This window comes from Thermobia domestica, chromosome 2 (genome assembly GCF_964235325.1).
Source record: "Thermobia domestica chromosome 2, izTheDome1.hap1.1, whole genome shotgun sequence".
NCBI lineage: Eukaryota > Metazoa > Arthropoda > Insecta > Zygentoma > Lepismatidae > Thermobia > Thermobia domestica.
Window position 1 is genome coordinate 109,016,679 of NC_137455.1, and position 19,779 is coordinate 109,036,457.

The 19,779-nt window shown below is 36.3% G+C and overlaps 1 protein-coding gene across 1 annotated transcript in view; it reads right to left on the reverse strand.

Moving 5' to 3' along the window:
* Positions 1–4,235, reverse strand: part of LOC145674622 (uncharacterized) — an 86,338-nt gene extending 82,103 nt beyond the window's left edge. The window contains exon 1 of the mRNA XM_081744839.1: positions 3,564–4,235. Within this exon, the coding sequence (XP_081600965.1) occupies positions 3,564–3,807 (244 nt within the window). The 5' untranslated portion in view covers positions 3,808–4,235. The remainder of the gene's footprint in view (positions 1–3,563) is intronic.
* Between the last annotated feature and the right edge of the window lie 15,544 nt (positions 4,236–19,779).

Consider the following 19,779-nt stretch of genomic DNA (forward strand, 5'->3'; position numbering starts at 1 on the left):
CAAATTTCTAACAGCATGCAGGAACAATTTGCTAAAAATCAAAGCTTATACTTAGATTTAGAGTGTTTTGATCCTAAGATGTTAAACAGTTTAAGTCTGGCTTCGTTGTCACTGAAAAGAATCACAGAATTAATTCCTGATTGTGAAGAGGGAAAACTTAAAGAAGAGCTTCTTTCGTTTTCATCAATGTGGGAAGAGTTTTCAAAATCCCCTTATGAGAACCAGGAAAAGAATCAAGAAGCTGTTGAGGTTCGTACGATTGAAGATTTGATTGAAGAGGACAAGTTTTCTGAAGATTTCATGGAGGATGAGGAGGAATATTTGGGGCCGACTGACGATATAATGGATTTAAGGTCTATAAAATGTGATGGAGTGAAGTGCAATTCTTGCTTTAAGTGCGCCTTCGATGTGATTCTGCAGTACAGTATGTACTCAAGACTCTACACAGAATTATTCAAAGTTTCTAAGTATCTCCTTACATTACCGACAACATAAGTTTCCTGTGAGCGAGCATTTTCAAAGCTCAGATACATAAAAACAAGACTCCGTTCAAGACTTACAGATGAACATCTGGAATCATTGTTCTTAATGAACTCAGAAAGAAACATTCTGACCATAATAGACAACAATCTTATTATTGACAAAATGTGTGAGAAAAGCAGGGAGATGCGAAGGCTCCTTCAAGCATAAAACAGTGACTTTACTTGCATTTTCCAGTTTTGTTTTTGAATTTCTTTCTTCGCTAGGTAGGTATATAATTCTAAATTTACTTTTGTTAATTTGTAATAAATGTTTCATGTATACTTTTTATCAATGATTTTAAAAATAGATGAAAAATAAGTTAATGTCATGATGAACATAGTTTTAAAAGGACAGAAGTATGAAAAATAGCATAAGCCCCAAACTTAACTCAAATCTTCAGTTATAATTAGGCTTTTAATAAATGTAGCCGAAGAATTTAAACAACTGGTGTGATTTTTGTAGTCTCAGTTAAAGTGTGCAGATTTATATAGACCTAATATATTTAGTACTCAAAGTCTCTGTGTTTGTTTATGAAAATATTGAATTTGTATAATTCTATCGTGATTAACTGCAATAGCTACTTAATCTTTTGTTGTTTTTTGTGTACTAATTTTCCGGGGAAAGCCCCCCGGCACTTCCTTTTATTAGGAGGGGGTATTCCATAAAAGCGAAAGCCTCGGATGGACGGCGCCCTCCCAGAGTATATGACCGCGCCCTTTTTACATAGCCAGTCCACCCCTGAATGTATGTATGTCCGTCAAAGCGATGTTGTATATGAGAATTCCATATCCATCATGAATAAAACAATTATTTTGTGCCAACACTGACTGTTTCATATTAATGTTAGTGATATTCAACTGAGAGTGCACTTTGTGACACTAATGGTATACATGTCTTACAAAGTGATGGTTAATCATGTCTAAATGTATTGAATCTCAAGAATGGATTAGAAATAGTAAACTTGTTATTTTTCCTGAAATAATTTTCCTTCTATGGAGCAGGGTATTCAACGATCACCCTACTTGCCCCACCTATGAGACGGCACTGACTATATGTTACAGAAATGTCTTTCCCCGGCCAAGTCAGTAGTTTGTTTTTCCCTTTTTATGATGCCAACGAAAAGTAGAACACGGTAGTTCGTTTCTTATCAGTAGGGCTCGGATATCTGACTTTAAAAATTTTGAAAACATGCATTTTTTTATGATCTAAAAATGGCAAAAAATATGACAGAATGGCGCATAAAAAATAAACAAATATTTAATAAAAATCCTTAAAAATATAAAATTATTGAGATATTTACAAAGTTACCTAGTCCTGGATAAAAATCTTTAGGTTCTGAAACATTGATCACCGCACCTTGCTTGCCCCATAACATTGCTGAGGAAGAGGGAAACAGAGATCGGGGGCAGATGAGGATGATTTCCCCTCTTATCAAGTAGTTTCCCCGACTCATTAAGAACAATTTTTCCTTGCCAGGGAAATACTTACCACCCATTTTATATTTATATATTACACCCTACATATATTTGGAATACCTTCCTCCTCTCGTAAAAAAAAAAAAAAAAAAAAAAAAAGGTTGATTCGAACCATAAGTTAAACTCGTCTAATATATGAGAAAAAAATATTGTTTTATATCAGTTCTGGCCCAAATATGTATTATATATATTATGAATAAAATGCGTATTTTCGTGTTCACAAAAGTCAGAAATGCTTAATGAAAAAAAAAAAAAGATAAAAAGTATGACGTCACAGAAAGCTCAATTCGAACGGGAATCATGTTATGATGAACGGGATCCAGATGTATACTTCCAGCAAAGTTTGAACATGCAAACACGCGTACACTCATGTCCAAAATTATCGTCGCATGTCTATAAATATGTTGTTGTAAGAATACAATTTGATAACGAATTCGCCCGTATTTCTTATAATGTTAGTATGTGTAATCGGCAAAGACGTGTATGTGGCAAATTTCATGTCAAAAGAACAGTAAATAAGAACAATAAACCCAAAATAAAATTTTCTTGTTTATTTAGCAACATTTTATTTTACTCATTTTAATTTTCGTATTTATAATTCTTTTCCTATAAAATTTACCAGAGATATACATTTCCCGATTATACCTAGCACCAGTATTAAAAGCACCCTGCAAAATCATTATCAAATTATATTCTTACGAGAAGAGAATTATAGATATGCGACAATAATTTTGGACATAAGTGTACCTTAGCAAGCGCTAAACTCATCAGACTTCGGAAAACCTTATTCCCTTTGGGTTCTGGAATTTCTCTCTACACTTTATATAACTTTCAAAATTTATAAAAGTTGTTTATATGGCATACATACATTATGGAATGAAATCTTTCGGCTTTGAACCAGCTTGTACCAGAAGTGACCTCTCTACCACTGAATCTTTGTGACCCCCCTCAAATGAAAAAAAAAAAAAAAAAAACTGAATATATACGTTTGGCTAAAAATGTTAGGTGTATCAGCACGTCTCTCTCCCTTCCCATGAGTGTCTAATATAATAAATAGAAGAATTAGATTTTTTAGTTTGAAATATGTTTATTTAATTTACGTTACCATATCTGAGAAGAGCAACTGAATGTACGATAATTTCGTAAATTCTTCTCCCGGAGTTTGAAGCATTTATTTACACAATAAATTTTTAATCTTCAAGTTTCTGTACTGTGTACAGGAATTTAGTTTTAAAAAAATAAAATGAAGAAAAGACCTTTGTACTTGTAATAAGGTTAAGTATATTATTATTTACGTTTTACTTTGTGACTAAAAATTCTTCTTACCGCATCGTTATCTGTACTAGATACGATTTCCCCCTTAATTAAATGTTATCTGTGACTATATTACTTCAAACAAAATATTCAGAGATAATTTTCTCATTCGTTAAAATTCTTGAAAGCTCCATTACCGAAATTAAAAAAAAAAAAAAAAAAAAAAAAAGTGAAAAATGTGTTCGTTTGAAATATTTGTCGCTGAATTACGTCAGACAACATGAACATTATTAAGGTAGTTCATTCACTCACCCCCACTAACATCTTCTCTTGAACGGTCTCTTGACGTCATTTGGCTGCTGTCTGCTTCCTCTTGGTCTTGTGCTCGTCTCACGTACAGATGTAAAGCAACAACCCGTTGTCTTTCTTTTACCAAACAACATTCTTTGCAAGTGCACAACTTATATGCACAATATCGTTTGTGACCCTTGACAGGAACTCGGAGACCGTGATTTCGACACTGGGCACATAAACGAGATGGTGTTTTCCCAACCATTTGGCCTGCGTCAATGAACAGCGAAACTTTGTAGTCGTTTGTTCTCTCTGTGTCTATAGGGACAGTCCGACGATTGTGTCTGTGTGTTGCATTCTCTCTTGCTTATGCACCTAGCAACTTGCAGTTTTTCGACTCGTGAGCCAATTGGCAAACTGCACCCAACAACTGTCTCTCCTCTCACTCGTCTCTACCGGTGCACATTAAAAAAACAAGTCAGCTTAGTAGATGCAATATTCACACAAGGTCATCGGCGCGCAGTTGCCACATCACTGCACATGAGTTTCAATTTATGCACTATTGCATCTGCCTATATGCATATGGGAGAAAAAGTGTGTGTGCACGCATATAGGCCCATACTGTTTTTTACTTATCTTCATGTAAAGCAATGTTCCACCAAGCACGTCTTATGCGCAACCATGCGTTAACAGACAAAGAGACTCCATGCCTGTATCAAGCGTAGAAGAAAAAAAAAAATAAATAAATGATAAAAATGTCGTAAAACAAAGTGTTGTTGATGTTAAACATCATTTTACTTGAGCAATTACATGTATTTATTACTCATATAAAGAAATATATTATATGAGAAATTAAACTGTCAAAAACTTTATTAGCATATGAAGATACCAATAAATTATTTACAGAATGGCAATAACTAGCTGCTATAAGATTTTGTGATGAGTATAACACGTAAAATTTGTAGAATTAGGAAACTTCTGTTTCAGGAAAATCAGCTCTTTAAACAAAGTGTTGTATGTTGTTGAAGGTAAGAATTTTCAGACAAGAAATTCGCGATCTATTTGAAGGATAAAGTGAATATTTAACTAAGTTAGGAAAGTTCTTTTTATAAGGCTCGTTGCTCTTTTTTTTTTTTTTTTTAAATAAAGAACGTGTTCCACTCTTTAGGAACGCTATCTTAAATGGAAAGAATCCGCTGCACCCTTACTATCAATTAAAAACTTTCTTCCAGCAGAGATGTACGCAGGTGGGCCCTTCAAAATCTCGACTTTTCCGTAAATTGAACTTTAAGGTGATTTTTTTTTTTTTTTTCAAATATTAATGTAATTTATCCTCATAGCCTATTGAATTTGGAGCCCCCCTAGAAGCTTTGGACTCCTGCAGAAATCAATTCTTGCGTACGTGTTTATTTTTCCAGAACAACATGCATATAATAATAATTATAACTACTGTATAAGGATAAAGATATACCGAAGAAGTCGCAGTCGAGGTTTAAGTCGCTGTCGCTACCTCGATGTCGAGATCGTGATGGATGAAGGGCGCACTTAACGAAGAGATCGCGTCGTCGCTGTTAAGTTCTCAGTTTGAGGAGGAAAATTGCTGTGACGCGTATGAAATTATTCCATCAGTGTAATTAAAACGATCAAACGGTTCATAAATAGGGATGGACGCGAGACGAGACATGAGAAATCCCATAGTCTCCTCTCGTATTTCGCAAAAATATTTTGAGTCTCATCTCTTATCTATCTCTATCAATAAATCAAATACTTTTACCTTTTTTTAAATTTTCCGTGAAGAAGTGTCCTCTTTCAGCACCCGGGCGAGAAAATCATTTCCCAGTAAAATCAAAAGCAGGTTATGGCTTCAGGTTTCGTGGTGGAGGGGGTATTAACTCCATCAAGTGTAGTTTCCTCACTGCAATTCCATTATTTGACATCGCCTCCCTTTAAATACGTGCCTGTCTTGACCACTATTTATTTACCTATATCAGTAACAAATTTAGAAGAAATTCTTTTTTATTAATCTCGGAATTGGGGGGGGGACTTGAAGATTAAAGCATAGATATGGCTAGCTTTTTTTTTTTTTTTTTTTTTTTTTTTTTTTTTAGAAATTCCGGAATTTGAGAGTTTCAGCCTGAAATCCCCCTACCCATAACCAGCAATGCCTTATATAATAACTAGTTACAGAAATAATTCTCAAATAAATATGAATCGGGTTATCTTACATGACATTCGCATTTGAGTTGCTATTTTCTTCTATTCTCTATTTAAAACGTGCCTATTATGGTGTTATTTATGTCTTTTATCCCATATTGCTAAAACATTCATCAGCCTCACTATTTGTATTAATATGTCTTTTGTAATCAAATTTAACAGTACAGAAATATCTCTTGAGCATAGACACACACAAACCTGTGCAGACGAAATTCTGAACAAATGAAGATTTTATTCCGTGCAGCGCTTAGAGACCTATGGAGAACCAATGACAATACGAGTCACCGCGATGCTTCCACTGAACATCAAATGTAAAAACAAACTCACGATCTCTAGGTCGCGATGCACAGAGGAGTATTTGTACCAAAAACCTGGCCAAAATTATTTACTGTAATTTATCAGAGCTTCTTCTGAGAGCTGCCCAATTGGCAATAAAAAAATGTGAAATGACAACAGCACTATGCATTAAGATTTTGTGGCAGTGGGTGACATTGGATGCCATCCATATAGTTCTACGTGCAGCTTAGCTGTGTCTTGTGTGTAAACTTCAAATTTGTCCACGTCAATCATATGGCTACTTGAAATTGTTTCTAGGATCACTTTGAACCTGTGGATCAAATTTTTATCTAGTCCGGTAAGTTGGGAAGCTTCTTCTGGATCAGCAAAAAAGCTTCTAGATGTATTACCGTCATTAGTGTTTCCGAACCCTGCCTTCGGAACGTCCTAAAAGTCCAATTTCATCTCTAAATGCTTTTTGAATAATTTGTTCTTTTCTCTCTTTCGTAATTTTTTCTCCAGCTGATCTTACTTGCAATTTTTTAATAGGTAACTTGTAAGAAAGATGAAGCAATGATTCAAAGAATCTAATTCGGACATGAAGTATTGACAGTCCGAATCTCAAAGTATCAGGTTCAACTTCCTTGCCTTTACACAAGCTGTTGAAGTCTTTGGCGATTAATCCACAAACATAACACCTCATAGTAGAAGATGTATTGGTCGCTGCATTGCAAATCTTAGCGTCTACCATTGTTGTTAGCAAGATGTGTGTAATCGCAAGTACTCCACCAGCAGTCGGTATTTCGGTTTGTTGCTTGGTTGCAAGTTCTTTGCTTGGTTTTCTATATATTCCATTTCGTTCTTTGTTACATCTTTAGTTTTGTGAATAAAACGTATCCTGATCGGTCTGCAGAACCTCGGAGATGATGGTACTGGATTCTGCCAGGTGGCTCTTTTCTGCTCATTATTGTCTCTTTGCAGTGGCGTATTTACGATTTTGTTTCGGAAGGGGCTTTGCTAACTTTCGGGGGGGGCTTTGCCTGGAAATGTGAAAATTCTGCAAGATATTTCATTTACTTTATTATACTAAGTAAGATTTCGGGGGGGCTTAAGCCCGGAAGCCACCCCCCTAAATACGCCACTGTCTCTTTGTAATCGTAGCGAAAGAAGACTACTTTGGAAAATATTTGCATCACTATCTGTATTATGTTCAAACTTTTGTTTGAATTGGAATTGCTGCAATCTGTCACAGCCCTATTTTGTGACAAGTTGAAAGTTCTTCTGTATAAGTTGCTATGACCTCTCGTCCAAATACATACATAATCGTAAAGCAGTATGGTCGAGTAAATCTTGCAAGATAATTTCAGCACATGTTTTAGTGACTCTTATTGATTGCTCCTTCGGGTAGTATTCTTTTTTTGCGTTCTTTATGAGTGAGTAGCGAGGATAAATACTTTTGTTTGCACTGTGTTGTATTTCCCATTGTTTCCGAGTAAAATCTCCCCCCACAAAGATAGCCAAAGCCTCAGACAGTGTGTGCTTTTTGATTTCATTTTTATTTGCCTAGTAGATCGCGTGTCTGAACTTTGTAGCTCCTGTCGGTGTTGAAATTATATCTTTAATGAGTTTACGTACGTCTGTATTTTCTTCAGCACGTTGACTCGTTTGAGCAGCATAGGTTAACTCTTCCGCAGGTACCTGCTCTCTCAAATGTTCTGTTTTCCTCCGCTTACTTCTGTCACTTGATTCGCTTTATTCTTTTGTTGGTCGTCCTGGTTTCTCTGAAGTCCAAGCGGCAAATGTAATTGAATTGCTCAGCCATTGTTCGTTTTTACTTAGAAAACGTTCTTGGATGTAATTAGCAGATGCCCATTTTTGCTTAAACTCCAACTTGAAATGACTTAATGTGTGTTTCAATTGGGGTAGTTCACTTTCTGGACATTTGGTCAACTCTATAAGTTTTTCCTCCAAAAATAACATCTTTTCATCTATCTTCTTACTGGGACGTTCTTGCACTATGCCATATAATGCCCTTTTAGTTATTTCTTTTGACATTTTGGATGATCCTGAAAAGAAAGGAGAACATATTTAAACAAATAGAACATACAAACATAAATATCATTAAGCTTGGACATCTGGTAAACAAAATAGTGGAAGAAGGTGAAACGTTTTCTCTTTCTGACATTTTAAGGAAACACTAAAATTTATTTTGGTGTCAGAATAATAACCCGGAAGTGCCCGGAACACGCACAAAAACACCTTTGTTTACAACATTTTACAACAAAATAATGCCTTATTTATGGTTGTTTTCAATAACATTTAAAACATATTTCTGTAACTACCAATTACATATACTTCATATTAACATAGGTACCTTCATTTTCCATCTCCATAATGCTTATTTTGTGACTCTACTTAGAACCAACTAAAATTACGGCTGTAATTATTTAGCAAATCACGTTATCGAGAACAAAGCGGTGTAGATTAAACGATATGACTGAGTTTCGACTGCCTGTTCGTCGGAAGGTGAAAGACAGGTGGGGCGAGGAGCCAGGATATCACTTAGCAGTTATTCCATGTTCGAAAAGGGCGGTTAGAGAGACGTTTCTCATATTTTATATTTTCAACTTTTGGCCAGATTTTTGGTATAAATACTCCTCTGTGCGATGTAGCGTTTACCTCCGTCATGCACTCACACATTTGAATCCATGTGTTTGTGCCATATCGAGGTAGCGACCACAACCTAAACCTCGACCGCGAGGTATCTTCGGCATGTCTTTACCCTAACGATAATCAAACAGAAGAGACATGTGCAGATCTGCATACTCGATATTGGACTATTCAATCTTACAGCTCGCTTACTTCCTCTCATTAAACCTCAATCAATCAATCAATCTTAAGCTTGCATATTAAATCGATTCAGAAGTAAAAGCGTACGTTATATTAATTGGGGCGAGTGGTCAGAAATTTTTGGACGGAAAAATGTAACACAAAGAAAAAACTACTCGCTTAATTTTTAGTGACGTCAAAATCCATTCACCCAAAGGTTCGCTACAGGTGCTAAAAGGTTCGATATAAGCTCTCGCTATAAGTGGACTTTTTGGTGGGCAACACCAAGTAAGTGTTTTCTCGTGGGTGTCTTTCTTTTCCTTCCACTTCCTTCATTCCACCATTTCGTTTACTATTACATCAACGTTTCCCTTAGCCTCAGAGCATAATCATGGGATTTAAACTAAAAAGTACTTTCTTAAAAAGCAGGTGAAAGCGAGATATCAGATCTAAGTTCTCCACCTCTCTTAGTGGATGTGGATGGATTCTAAGTAATTCCATATGATAGTAAAGTCTCAACTATTAACTTTATCGCCTCTGATGCTCTTTCTCATGTAACAAGCGAAAAGCCCTCCCCGCTGGTGTAGTTGCTGGCGTGCGCGCCTTTTGTGTATAGGTTTTCGGATTCAAATCCTGGTAGGACAGCCTTAAGATTTAAATACATTAGATTACCTTAAACCGAGGACTACGTTTCGTGTAGCTTCGGTAATGAAGAGGGACGCTAAACTCCATTAACCAGTAACCAAAGAGGGATTGGTCAATTTCTGTAGACAGAATTCACTAGTAATAAGGAACACTTGATTCAATCAGCACAAGAGAACAAGATATACATTGAAATCCTCAATAGACGGCCGAAGATATCAGATAGACTATGTTATGATTCAGGACAGATATCGGAATAGCTTGAAGGTCGCGAAGACCCTCCCCGGAGTCGACATTTTCTCTTATCATTACTTTGTGTTGGCCGTAGTGGGTACTCAACTGAAAAATGTAGACAGAAAAAAGTAGGCAACAAGATGTTGAATACTGAAATATTGAAAAACGAGAAAATAAGAAATCTTTTCGTTGAAAACTTAGAAGAAAAATATTCAAACGAGGAAGGTATAGTCGCAGATAGTAACAAACGGTGGGAGCATATAAAACTTTGCATACAGCAGGCTACAGAACTAACAGGTTTACCGACAACACAAAATTACTAAGAAACCATGGGTAACAGAACAGATGTTGCAGAAAATGTGGAAACAGGTTGATACAGAAGAGGGCAGAAAGATGTACAGGAAGTTAAGAGGCCTTATCACTGCGAAATTAAAATACCGCTAATTTTACAGTAATTATGTGATATTTTCAAATAGATAAAAGATAATCGAAATGTGAAACAAGAACGCCCTAGACAATATTATTTTGCATGTGGTACCGTTATTACTAGTCACCTAGCAGCTTCCCGTTTGCAGCCATTTAGAAACGCGAAAATAAGTGACGATTTTCGAAACGGCTGAAAATGGAAAGGAGGTAGGTGAGTCGTGATAACGGTATCTCATATAAAATGATATTGTTTAGGGCGCTCTTGTTCTACATTTCGATTATATTTTATCTATTTGAAGATATCACATAATTTCTGTCAAATTAGCGGTATTTTAATTTCGCCGTGATGGGGCCTCTTAATCAACGAGTTACGAAGGGAAACAGACAGAACAAGAGAAGAGTTTTACAAAAGAAAATACGAGGACATAAAATAATTAGAAAAAGCTTGGGAATATGAGGAAATGTAGCCTATATACAAGGTGAAATCTGTAGAACTTCGGAGGAAAGGAAACAATAAGGTACAATACGATGGCGGTAGAAAATAAAAATGGGAAGATAGACGGCGAGAAAAGTGAAATCTTAGGAAGATGGAAAGAATATGTTGAGGACTTATATGAAAGTAGGGATAGATCGTGTCGCCTAGATGTTGAAGTAGAAAATTAAGTTCACAAGGATGATCAAGGCTTTAGTATACTTCAGGATGAATTTGGAAAAGCTATTCGAAATTAGGAATGGGAAAGCAACCGGGATAGATAATATACCAAACGAATTCTTTAAGATTATGGGAGACAACGGCAAGAAAGAATTATTTCTACTCTGTAACGGAATATATGAAACAGAAGATTAGCCAACAGACTTCCTGACGATTATCGTGATACCAGGAGCTGATCCAGGGGGCGATTGCCCCCCCCCCAGAAGAGGAAACTTTCTTATTTTATGCATAGATCCCATCCCAGAGTTTGGAGCTCTTAAAAGTAGCTCTAAGTAGCAGTATTATAACGCACCCCTCCCCCAGAAGTCCGTCCTGGATCCGCCCCTGCGTGATACTGATGCCTAAAAAATCGAACCCAAAGAGATGTGAGGATTATAGAACTATTAGTTTCATATTGCATGCAGCAAAAATTTTGCTTCGAATACTGAACAGAAGTTGTGGAAGCACAAATGGAAAGGTTGAGGAAACCCAGTTCAGGTTCAGGAAAGGTAAGGACACAAGAGATGCAATTGGATTATTAAGGGTCATCAGTGAAAGGTTTATAGAAAAAGGGAAAGATGTGTATGTTGTATTTATTGCAGGCCCGTGCTGGCCCACCGGGACATGTCCCGGTGCGCCCTCCGAAACATCTCATTATAAATAAAGGTACAACTTTTTTATATATATATAGATCTAATAAATTCTTACATTTGTTATTGCTAAAGAACGTGGTGGTGAATACAGCGCGTTCTTTACATACGGCGCCCTCGCGAACTACATCAAAAATAAACAGTTTTATTTATTCTTCTGTATGGAACAATTTTGTACAATGAATACATACTGTTACTGTTGGTAAAAAACCCATGAAGGTTACAGTGCACCCTCTATGTAAGGCGCCCTTGCGAAACCTCACCAAAGATAAACGGTTTTATTTATTCTTCTGTATGGCATAGTTCTGTACAATGAATGCATACTATTGCTGTTGGTAAAGAACCCGTGAAAGGTACAATGCGCCCTTTATATAAGGCGCCCTTGTGAAACCAAATCAAAGATAAACGGTTTAATTTATTCTTCGGTATGACACAGTTTATATAATACAATAAATACTTACTATTACTGTGGGTAAAGAAACCATGAAGAGTACAGTGCGCCCTTTATGTAAGGCGCCCTTGTGAAACCAAATCAAAGATAAACGGTTTAATTTATTCTTCGGTATGACACAGTTCTATACAATAAATACTTACTGTTACTGTGGGTAAAGAAACCGTGAAGAGTACAGTGCGCCTTTTACGTAAGGCACCCTTGCAAAACAACATCAAAGATAAAAGTTTAATTTATTCTTCTGTATATTGGTGGATCCACGACCACGTGGGGGCGGAGGGGGCGACCGCTCTCCCAAAGGTCTTTTACTTCCAGTTTACTTCCGGAAATAAAAATATTGTCTTTTCAATCTGGCCGATCCAATCTGTGTGACAAGCCTAGCAGAGTCTAATAAAAATGTATGGTACTTAATACAGACATATTTGAATTGTGAAAACTTCTGTCCCTTGTTCCCTGAGACTGTCACCATAAGCCGCAAACGAGCGAGAATGATTTATTCGTTGAACAAACAGCTGTAGGAAGAAGGAAAGATGGATCACTCTTTGAACTAAAAATGTATATTTTAAAACTATATCCTAGAAAAAAAAAAATGATGTGTGATTCAAAACCCGAAACTTCAATTACGTTTACCTTGAATAAAGAGAAATATAGAATATTCAGCGCTCCTTACCGAAAAGCTCTCTGAACCTAAGAGGATACTTTTCGGTTGATTGATTGATTGATATGTATTTATGTCGTTTGTCAAAAGCGATGCTTTACAGAACGAGAACTAGAGTTTAAAGTTGGATCTGAACCACTGCAGTGCGTTCTATGTTCACTTACCTTGTATCAAACCACAGAACCTCATGCATCACATATCAAAGGTACGTCCGCTAGCTACTACATCAACAAAGAACTGTGACTTTTGTAGTTCAACACGGAAACATTCATTGTGACTTTTAATGGCATTTCATCTTTTCTTAGGAAATAATACAAGCTGTTATTGTAATCATATATAAAGAAGTCGTCCTGATCTTCGCACAGGCCAAACCGCTTAAGCTAGAAACTTGAAATTCGGACAGTAGATAAGATTTTCGATCTAAGGTATCACTAAAGAAGGATTTTTGGGAAATTCAAAGAAAGGAAGGGGGAATGGGGTGGGAATTATTTTAATAAGATGATCATCTCTCCGAATCCCTTAAGGTTAGAAAACTGAAATTTGGATTTGGATTTCTCATTTAAAATAATGCGTTTCAACATTTTTTGATACTTCAGTAAAATGGGGAAAAGAGGTGTAAAGAAAAGGGGGCGGGGATTGCAATTATCATAATAAGATATCAATATCTAAGAATCTTTGAAGGTTAGAAACATGGAATTAGGTATATGGATATTTCACTTAAAACAATTCAATATGTATTTCAGCGTTTTTGTATTATTATTATTATTATTATTATTATTATTATTATTATTATTATTATTATTATTAGATTCCTATATTTCGGGATTCCTTACGGCTAGAGACATGAAAGTTGCTAGTTTGCTTATTCATTTAAAATAGTGAAACATGTATTTGAGCATTTTTTTTTTTTTTGCCACTTAACGTACAGTAGAAAGGCAAAAAAAAAAAAAAAAAAATAGGTGAGGGTTGACTAAAATGCCTTGCGAGGTGTTTGAATTTCGTGACAGCGTTTTAGCTCGATTCAATTATATGTATATCAAAGACACAGAAGGGAGAACGCGAAATATTGTGCCAAATCCCACCTAGGTGAAGGCTACTATAATATAATTTTATTGTTGTTGTAGGCATACATGTTTCTAAACGCTGCTTTTAAGAAATTAATTAATAGAGCCAATTTCCAACCCCCTCTTCCTCGTCTGGTCAGCTTTTTTTTATTATTATTATTACATACTCAATTATACCACTGCAAAAGCAGAGTATTCGGACAAAATACCCTATACGGTGTTTATAGTCCTAAGTTTGATTTCCGGTGAGGGTACATTTCAACGAAAAATGTGGTTCGGATTCCATTACAATCAATAAGTGCACGTCTTCTTTAGCCGTCATGTCACTACCATAGAACGTTAAGCTCAAGCAACAAATCAAAATACCCTATGTATAGAGGTTTACACTTTTATAATAGTGTCCTATATTTGTCTTCTTGCTCTCTCCTGCTTAAGTTAAAAATTCCTGAATGTACCAGAAATTGAATTCCTTACACATTCATTTTTAAATGCATAAATTGAGTACAGTTGGGAGCTTTTCTTGAGAAATGAACTATTCCATGCACACATAACGTCAAGGCTTATCAATGACTCCCCAACTTCTCGTCAATCTTGGGTTCTATACCAATCATAGAAATGTTTTCTTCACCTTTGATACATCAGAAGATTTTGGTACGACTTATGTAGCCGCAATCTTAACGCGCACTTAAGAAAATGTCAACAATGTTGATAAACTGAAATCATGGTGAAATATTGAGTTTAGCAAAACGAAACGTAACGGAAATCCAACATCTTGCCCTCAGGAAATGTTCTTTCCATAGCGCTATAGATAAAAGATCAGATGAGAGAGACAGTGAAAAAAAAATGTCATGGATAGAGGTCGACGAACGGAACATACCCTCAAGGCATTCTATTGGATAATGAAATTGATAGTTATGTCAAACTTCATGTTTTCTTGCGATCACTTTAGTGAAACAAAGGGAAGCTATATTTATATACACAGAGGAGATATGGGAGAGGCTTCGTGGCAGATAACAGATGACATATAAATGCCATCGTCAATATAGTACTTTGTGTAAGTACTGTGCAAGACAGTGTATCTGATATATTGTGGTGACTAAGTGTGAAGTGAATTATGATACCACCACGCCTCCGAAACGGAAGTTCGTATTTAATTTAACTCTAGAGAAAGAATATACTTTCATCATCATCATCAACAACAACAACAAATCGGGTAACAAAATATAATCTGAGAATCAGGTTTACGCCACCCCTCTCTCCAGCCCCGGATTCATATGTGTCCCATTTTTGCAAATTAAAATTCTGGTCACTTTTAGGCTACCTCATCTTCCAGAAAGCGAACCGCACCTCCAAACGATACCTCTGGATCCGCTAGAGCTTCTGTATGGCACAGTTCTATACAATATACATACTGTTATCGTTGGAAAAGAACCCGTCAAGGCACCCTTGCAAAACAACATCAAAGGTAAACGGTTTTATTTATTTTTCTGTATGGCTTAGTTCTATAAAATGAATACATAGTGTTACTGTGGGTGAAGAACCCGTGAAGGGTACAGTGCGTCTCACGCATTGAGCACCCTACGAAACACCACGTTAGAGGGAAGTGGTTTTAATTGTCCTTCTGTATATCAGTTCTATATAGTAAATTCATATAGTCATTGGCGCAAATCCCGAGAGGATGAGGGGGACATGTCCCCAACCTTGGAACTACGGGGGACTGTCCCCCCAATAATTCGATTTGAAATGTGTTTTTGGGGGAGAAATGTGATGATTTGTGTCCGACTGCCACAAAGGAAAGTGAGATGAAATTGATGTCTCTTGGATTGTTTCATTTAAAAAAAGAATCGTATTCTTTCATTTTCAAACTGAACTTCGTATCCTGGCGTATTTACGTCACATCAATCTGTATTAATTCAGCTCCCGTTACTTGGACACAAATTGCAATAAATGTCAGAAAAGAATATGTGCCTCTCCTCATGCTGGAAAATTGTCTCAGCTGTAGATAGGGCACAAATCCCGAGGAAATGGGGGGGCCTGCCCCCCAATTTCAATACATTAAATTCGTCTTTAATTATTGTTAGTCTATTTATTTAATTCCTGTAACGATTCCTATAATCCTATTGAGATCATCATCATTTTTCTCAAATAATAGTATTCTTGCGTCATACATAATTGATTTTCTTTCTTCGTAGTTTTGGAAAAGTCATTATTTAAGTTGTTATAAAATAAGTGTCCTAAAATTTAATGCGGTCTAAGTAGAAGCATACCAATTACAAATATGTATGTATTCAGATTTCAGAATAAGTTCATGGCACTGATTTGTAATATTGATATGTACCACTATTTCATCTACACCGTCTGATATATAATATACAACATGTTCACCTCAGAAAGCAGATTCATCTGAGTCTCATCTGCCCCTTCGCCACCAAAAAAAGACTTAAATCTACCCGTCTCCCAATATTGAAGACAACTGTGCTCCCCCAGTTTCTTTGGGAGCCACCCTTGCACCGCCACTGCACTTTATCCGATTGTACACTAATGGAATCTATGACTAAAAATAATGGACATTCACTTTTGCCCAATTTCAATCCGACATTTTGTTCTGGAGTATAGCTGTTTTTGCATTTTTCCGAAAATTTTCGGGTGGTCATCACTCCGAGGCATTTCTACACCCAGGTTGGTCTATACTTTTATTTTTATCTTGGGGACAGGAATTAAATCTTCCAAGACACACTTACACGCACACACACACACACACATATATATATATATATATATATATATATATATATATATATATATATATATATATATATATATATATATATATATATATATATATATGTGTGTGTGTGTGTGTGTGTGTGTGTGTAAATCACGTTTGTATGAGCGCCCTCTTGGTAGACTTGTCCACCGCCCTCATTAGTAAGCCAGCACGGGCCTGATTTATTGATATGGAAGGTCTTTTGAAGGCATGAATTGGGAATTGTTGTTAGAAGTTTTAAAGAATGTTGGATTGGGATGGAAAGATCGAAGACATGTAAGAAACTTACATATGAACCACCAAGTAAGTGTTAGAATAGGGGAGAAAGTGACAAATGAGAGTGCAATGGGGAGGGGAGTTCGATAGGGATGCTCTCTGTCATCGACTTATTTAATATCTATCTGAAAGAGAGAGTAAAAATGAGCCTACATAATCAAGACGGCATTTCGATAGAAGGTAGAATGATTAGATGTATACGGTTTGCAGTTGATATGATGCTTGTTGCGAAATCTGAAAAGAAAATCAATAAGATGTTAGAAAACTTGAGGAAGGGCTATGAATAAAAATAAATGTTAGAAAGACAAAAGCCATGGTGATCGGAACGAAGCGGTCGAGGTCAAATATAGAAATAAGAGGGGAGAAAATAGAACAAGTGATTAGTTTTCGATGCCTGGGTAGTATTATTAATGATAATATGAAGTGAAAATGTGAAATAAAAGCAAGAATAGGAATGGCGAAAGAAGTCTTTAGGAGGAAGGAAGTACTATTTTGTGGGACCTTGAATAAAGAGTTAAGAAAAACTCATAAAATGCTTAATGTGGAGTATCGTACTGTATGGGTCAGAAACATGGACGTTACGCAAAAAAGACTAAAAACAACTGGAAGCTTTCGAAATGTGAGTGTGGAGAAGAGTGGAAAGAGGAATTAGTTGTGTCTTACGGAAAACAAATGAGAGGGTCTTGGAAATGGTGGGGGGGAGAACCATTTTAGATATTATTAAGAAGAGGAAGAGAAACTTGTTGGGAAATTGGTTAAGAAAGACCTGTATCAGATGGACGTGCTAGAGGGTATGGTGGTAGGATAGAGAGGAAGGGGTGAAGGAGGTTACAATTGATGGACGACATCAAAACAGAAAAATCGTACGTGAAGACGAAGAGGTTAGGTGAAGACCGTAGAACATGAAAGCTTCTCAGTTGCAGCAAATGGCCTGCCAATAATGGCAGAATACGTTTGATGATGATGGATCGCGGTGGCTCAGTGGTAGAGCGTTAACCTCTGGTGCATAGGGTCCCGGGTTCAAACCCTTCTCCCGCCAAGTGAACTTCGTGGTGGACAAACACCGTATGTGTGGGTTTCCTCGGGGTTTTCCCGTTTCCTCCCAATTTTTTCATTCCACCATTTCATTCATTTCTCATTTTCACCGTCTCCTTTAGCGTAGCCGGCATAACGTGGGACGTAAAACTAAAAAAAAGCAATGAAATTGCGCACATTTTTCCGGTTTTATCAGTTTTATCAGATAAGCCGTTGACAAGCTGTCATAATGTACAGGATTGTGCACAAAAAAATCAAGCAATGTTGTCAGATGGAAAATATTTTCTCTTCTGGTATGTTTGTAAATATGTGACTTTATTGACAAGCGAAAGGTGTTTACACAAACGGAGTCTAGAGGAAATGAAATCTTTGAGTTTTACGTCCCACGGTTATGCCGGTTAGGCTAAAGGAGACGGTGATGATGAGTGATGAATGAAATGTAGGAATGAAGAAAGTGGGAGGAAACGGGAGAACCCCGAGAAAACCCACGCACATGGTGTTTGTCCAGCACAAAGTCCACTTAGCGGGGCCTGGGATCGAACCCGAGACCCCAAGCACCAGAGGTGAACGCTCTGAGTCTAGAGGAAAAATTTCTTTTTTCTGTTCTCTCTGATATTCTCTCGTTGTACTATATTAATAGTGTTGTAATCAGTGTGCGAATTGAAAAATTTTCCCAGGGGGGGATGAATTTCACCCATACGCGCACCCAGTCCTCACACACACACACACACACACACATATATATATATATATATATATATATATATATATATATATATATATATATATATATATATATATATATATATATATATATATATATATATACAGTTGAGATGTGAGATCTTTCATAAATTTTCACTCAAGTAATATTTAGGTTAGCTACGCAAAGTAAGAATTATTCCCTTTTTCTATCTTATCTTTATGTCCATTTAAAAATACTTTAGAAAGGGAAAAAGTTATCCCTGCCAGGGATAAAATTTTTCTTCTCCAGGGTGGGAAAGATATTTGTCAGGGGGGGAAATCCCTGGCATCCCCCCCGCCAATTCGCACCCTGGTTGTAATCTAAGTTTATTGTATCTTTTATACTACTGTAACAAGCAAGGGCGCCCATCAGGGGGGCAGAGTGGGGCGCTAGCCCCTATAGGAAATTGTACTTCGGAAGATCGAAAACCCAATAGAATTTTTAGAATAGTTACCGCAAAATTTGAAACTATATTTGAAATGTCTCTCATACTTGCCCCCCCCTCTCGAAATCACAACATGGGCGCCATTGGTAACAAATATATTATATGATCAGGAAAAAATCGATGTTAACGACAGACATTAATAAATTTACTAATGAAAATATTTACAACAATGGAAAACATTAGTTATTTTGATTTTCAATTGTTAATTTTCCATAAAACTTGACTGTAGAGGAAAGTATGCCTACTATATTATTACTATTAATAAAGCATTGAGAATGTAATAAGAATTGTTAGCTTCGTTTAATTCAGGTTTTCACCTAGAATTTGAGCTTCAGAACACCAAGTAGCTACTGGAACGGCAAATTGGGCGAAAGCATTTCATAAACATTAATATGAACAATTCTATTCACCGGATCCAGATATTTATCAAGTGTTTTCATGTTTGTTAAAGGTACACAAAGAAAGGAAGATTTGAAGAGATATAACTTCATATTGAAGCAGTATGAGATACTTAAAGGTGATTATTCAGAGTATGAAAAAAGGAGTATTAAATTTCTAAAAATTGCAGACTTAAAATTGCAACCAAGAAAATTTTAACATGTGGATTGTAAATATAAAAACCTGGATTTGGATGTATCTTGAGTTGTTGTATTTACTGATCAAATTGTATTTAGTTAATCCTCAAAATAATTTGTATGTTATTTCTAATTTCTGTTTCTATTCTAGTCTGAAAAAGATCTTGTATGCGCACATATTTTAAAGCTACCATTGTGGCAACGTTAAACAAAACTCTGTGTTCAAAAAGGCCAACAGAGATTTGTGCGCAATTCGGGA